The sequence below is a fragment of the Dipteris shenzhenensis genome, chromosome 10 (genome assembly GCF_047967505.1).
Source record: "Dipteris shenzhenensis isolate YYH24624 ecotype China chromosome 10, Dip_SZ_1.0, whole genome shotgun sequence".
NCBI classification, from domain to species: domain Eukaryota; kingdom Viridiplantae; phylum Streptophyta; class Polypodiopsida; order Gleicheniales; family Dipteridaceae; genus Dipteris; species Dipteris shenzhenensis.
This window is the reverse complement of record NC_141605.1, coordinates 6,218,347-6,222,621: the sequence shown is the minus strand read 5'-3', so window position 1 is coordinate 6,222,621 and position 4,275 is coordinate 6,218,347. Positions and strand designations below refer to the sequence as shown.

Sequence of the window (4,275 nt, the reverse complement as noted above, 5' to 3'; positions counted from 1 at the left end):
TTCTAAGATATTTCAATTTGTAATGAAGTTTCAATAATGTGCCTTTGTAGTCATACTTGTAACATATTTCAGTTTGTACTGAAATTTTGACAATGTTCCTTTGAGGCCCCACACTCACACACACAAAAAATTTTAGGGTAGATTGGGGCTATATTGGTCCCAATCTACCCTTTTTTTGGGGGGGGCAATTTCTTAGTGTCGATATAACAAAAATGGTTTGGATTTTTACAAGTAAACATAATTAAAATAACCACCCATACAAACATCGGTGGTATAGCATTAGCTATACCATAAAAATTAGCTATAGCATTAGATAAGAGTGAAAATCTTAGCATCATAATGTTTACCATGCTAGTCCAAGAGTTGGGTAAATTTTTCAATATAATGAAACTTTGATAGGATTTGGCACCCTTTTATAAAATTTCAATCAGCATTGCACCACTCTAAGTGTGCATGGAAGCTCCATGTGGTTGGCATCCCTTGTGGGTGAGCCTTTTTTTTGGGGTATCAAAACATTATCATGGCACAAAGGTGAAAAAGCTTTATTTTTTACTTGTAATATGAAAATAAAGCTCAAGTTAGACACAGCATTCAAATTAGATTTGATGGTGTTTTGATCCAAAGTTAAATGATAGGGATCTATAAATAATCAACACTCTATTCTAGTAGTAGGAAGTACCAAAATGAAGTTGCATTGTATGTTGATTCATTAGCATGTGGAAAGGAGGTACATCTCATAAAGAAGGTTTAACTTTTCTCTCGACACTAAAATCTACTTGAACGAATCTTTAAAAGTAAAGAGTACACCAATTTGAAGAATCTTTAAATTTTGTAAATTTGTCATAAGATTAGTCTCGCCCACAAGATCAAATACAAAGTAATGGACTTACTCGCATACAAAGATCAAAATTTGGGAGAGGAATTTGGTGGGAGCACCTAGGAATTGGAATGGGATGTGGAGATGTGGGCCGTTGATGAATGGATCGAACGGTGTATTTAAAGCCACGGCTACTTGTCGTGTTTCAGAGGAGCCTCTTTCATTCATCTTCATCGTCTTCAACTACGCGTGCGCATCACGACGATGATCAGCGGTTTGTGCCTTGCTCTCTTCACCTCCCCTCCTCCACCCCCGCTTCCTTACCCCAGGTAAGCAATTTCCTTCACACTCTCGTAGCCCATTGATCCTTGGATTCTAGCGTACTTTGTCATAACGCCCCTTGGTGTGAATTTTCTGTCTCTTTGTCCTCGCAGTGAGGCTTTCACCGCACCCTGGAAAACATCGCACCCCCTCCTCGCAGGGGATTGCTCCAGTATTTCTCTTGCCTGGGACGACCCCACCTCCTCAGAAGCAGAAAAGATGGCCGTCCAGCAGCTTGCTGAGCTTCTCAAGCTTCGGCTTCGTGAGTGCTCGCAGTCACAAGATGTCGACAGCTTCATGGCTTTGTACGCAATGGAACGACCCGATAAATCACACCACTGCGAGCCCACATCGAAGATTTCCAACGACGCCGGGTATGATCCTTTGAATTTATTAGATTTCGATGAACGAGTGAGGCCTCGGTCCAGATTATTGGCAGATCTGTACAGTCGCGGAGAAGGTGGATCGTTGTCTGTCATGAAAGGGCCCGAGAAGAAAGTTAACAGGAAGCGCAAAGATCCTCTCTAGGTTGAACGCAAGCCTGTTCTTTCAATTGTCAAACAAACATACAATCCACATGATTTGCTGTTGAAGCTCTAAATGCGTCTGTACATAAAGGAGTTTGTAAATAATTTTCTAGACGACTCTATGTACGCGATGTCCTTTCTTTCATCTCTTTCCTTCTTCAGTGGGTTATCATCATGGATGTTGCATGAGTATGCTTCGCATGTTCGCCCACGAATTCTTGGATCACCTCAAGAGGTTTTTCGTTATCTCTAAGAAGAGTCTCACGCATTGGGAAGTTTTCCTGTAAATGATATGCCTTAATCATATTTGGGTGATATGCCTTAATCATGTTTGGGCTAAGATTTTCCTCTTGTGTAATTGTAAACTAGTAGCGCATGAAGTCCTACTTGCATTTGGATCAAGAGTAGCTCTCCAATATGAGTTGGTTGAACTTTTTTAAACCTTGATCTTTTCTCCTCAATGATTTCAAATAGAGTTCTAATCCCAATCTTTTATATCCTTTTTTTTTTGTTACAAGCACATAATGAGAAACTCATCTTGTTGCATTACTTATAGGCTTGCATCTCGTTCCACCTTTTATTGATTGAATCGGACGTACTATAGTTTTACTTCGTTATAGAGCACATAATTGCTAATTTGGAATACATTCTGAATTTTAGCATTTTTAAAAAGGAGGTAGAAAGTTTCAGAGATTAGACACAACATGAGGTCCATCGGGCGGGATCCTCCTGCAAATATCAAGGGTAGTGCTTAAGATCGGATTTTTTTGGGAAATTCAAGCTTCATAAATACATGTATAAGGGATTATTCGCATGAGCTTGTGAGTTCAATCATCAATATGACCTTTGAGATATTATGAGCTGGAGTACGATTATTGAATAATGGCGTTATTGTCTGTCGATTATGCATTTACCATAGTTGTTTCTTTGGATTCCCTACCTCTCGCTCACCAACATCCAAAACAACATTAGAAAGACTGGGCTGATTAAGTACAATCATATATTTAAGTTTGAACACTTTATAAAAATAAAACTCTATTTATTCAATAGGAATTTGTTTTGACTTTTAATAAGAAAATTTGAAATTTTAAGAAAGTGAGAAAAGTGAGAAATTTGTAAAATAGGAAAAGAAAATCCATACATGAAAAGGGGGAGACGTGGCACACTTCCTCTCCTATTATTTATAAAATGCGAGAGCGTGTCCCTCCCTCATCATCTTTTATTTTAGATTTGTTTCCATCTCTACTTTCTCCTATATTTTTGCTTAGCTTTACCTTTTGCTTTATGTAGTCCAGATCTTGAAAGTTTACTTGTAATGTTTTGCTCCTATACTCCTTTTATTGATAGCGATTATGTTTGAATGAATTCCTACCGAGCACAACAAACACACATTTTTGTTGAATGAGTTCAATTATTAGTGAGGTATAGAACACCATGACTAAACAAACTACGAAAGAGCATGTGCAATGATGAAACTCAAAAATATGTAAGAAAATTAGCCTATTGTACATAGGTGCTAGATTCGAAGAAAAGGACAAGAGCTTGGAACAAGAGGCACAAGGTGGGATGGATGGGTGGAGTTGGATGCAGATACATGCTAATTGTACTATCTACTTGATTGTTGGTCAAGCAAGTGTGGATAGTTTCTAATGTAAGACAATCCTAGAATGGGGTGTTTATGAAAGATTTATCCATCTCTAATGCAAGAAAAACTTCTCATCAACTCCACAATCAACATTAAATCTCTCATTGAATATAGTAGTTTACAAAACACAAAAGCATATACTCTTGAAGCTTAGGTTACCATGGTACCAATATTTGAAATAGCTGATATGAATAGTTTCAAGTAGTAGCAAAAGACATTGCAAAGAACAAATTTTGAGGAATAAAGGTAGGGCATGAAACCACTACTTCAAGAATCATATGCTGAATATAAGTTTTCAAATTCCTCACTTCAGGTTCTCATTTTTAGAAATAAAGGTAGGACATCAAAGCTTTGCTTCAAGAACCATATGGTCAACATAAATTTTCAAATTACTCACTCCCACGTCCTCATTGATGATAACACTAGGTCTAAAAGTGGGTATGTTGAATTGGTAGAGGCCTGTCTTTGTTTCTAGTGCTTTCAAAAATTGTGTCAACTCTATGGGTTCGATTAGAAAGGTGATGTTTCAGTGGAGGACTTTCACGATGAAGGCTTTGCTAAGTCAAGGATAGTCTTATTTATGGGGAATTCTATTTTTGAGAAGAGGAAAGCAACAAACTTAGGGAGGTAATTTCTTGAGACCACCCATGGAAGAAAATATTTTGGCAAGTTCAAAGAAGCTGATAATGCCCAAAAATCCCTCCAATAAATTTCAGATAAGTCTCCCTTAATTGAATATTATGCCCATAGAAAAGGGTTCCTGATGCTCTCCAAGCATAATTCCTTATCCTGGCATCCCTCTCTAAATCACTGATATTCGCTCTGATTTTATCCATTCTGCAAGCTTAGATTTTAGCCCTATTATGCCTACCTTGCATTCTAGCCAGGAGACCTCAGTAGGCCTTAGCTTAAAGAAGTAGGAATCCGAAATATTTGTAATCCTTTCCTGAACAATTTTAAGGTAG

General features: G+C 37.7%; 1 protein-coding gene across 1 annotated transcript; it reads left to right on the top strand.

The window, feature by feature from the left end:
* The first annotated feature begins 1,038 nt into the window (after window positions 1-1,038).
* On the top strand, window positions 1,039-1,895 carry LOC147897326 (uncharacterized). Its single transcript, XM_087380923.1, has 2 exons — window positions 1,039-1,146; window positions 1,252-1,895. The coding sequence occupies exons 1-2, from the start codon at window positions 1,082-1,084 to the stop codon at window positions 1,664-1,666; spliced, it is 480 nt and encodes a 159-aa protein (XP_087237049.1). The 5' UTR covers window positions 1,039-1,081; the 3' UTR covers window positions 1,667-1,895.
* The last annotated feature ends 2,380 nt before the right edge of the window (window positions 1,896-4,275 follow it).

Coding starts and splice junctions, on each gene's coding strand:
- LOC147897326 (XM_087380923.1), top strand. CDS start 1,082: ATGATCAGCGGTTTGTGCCTTGCTCTCTTCACCTCCCCTCCTCCACCC. Junction 1,147..1,251: donor CCCCCGCTTCCTTACCCCAG/GTAAGCAATTTC, acceptor TTGTCCTCGCAG/TGAGGCTTTCACCGCACCCT.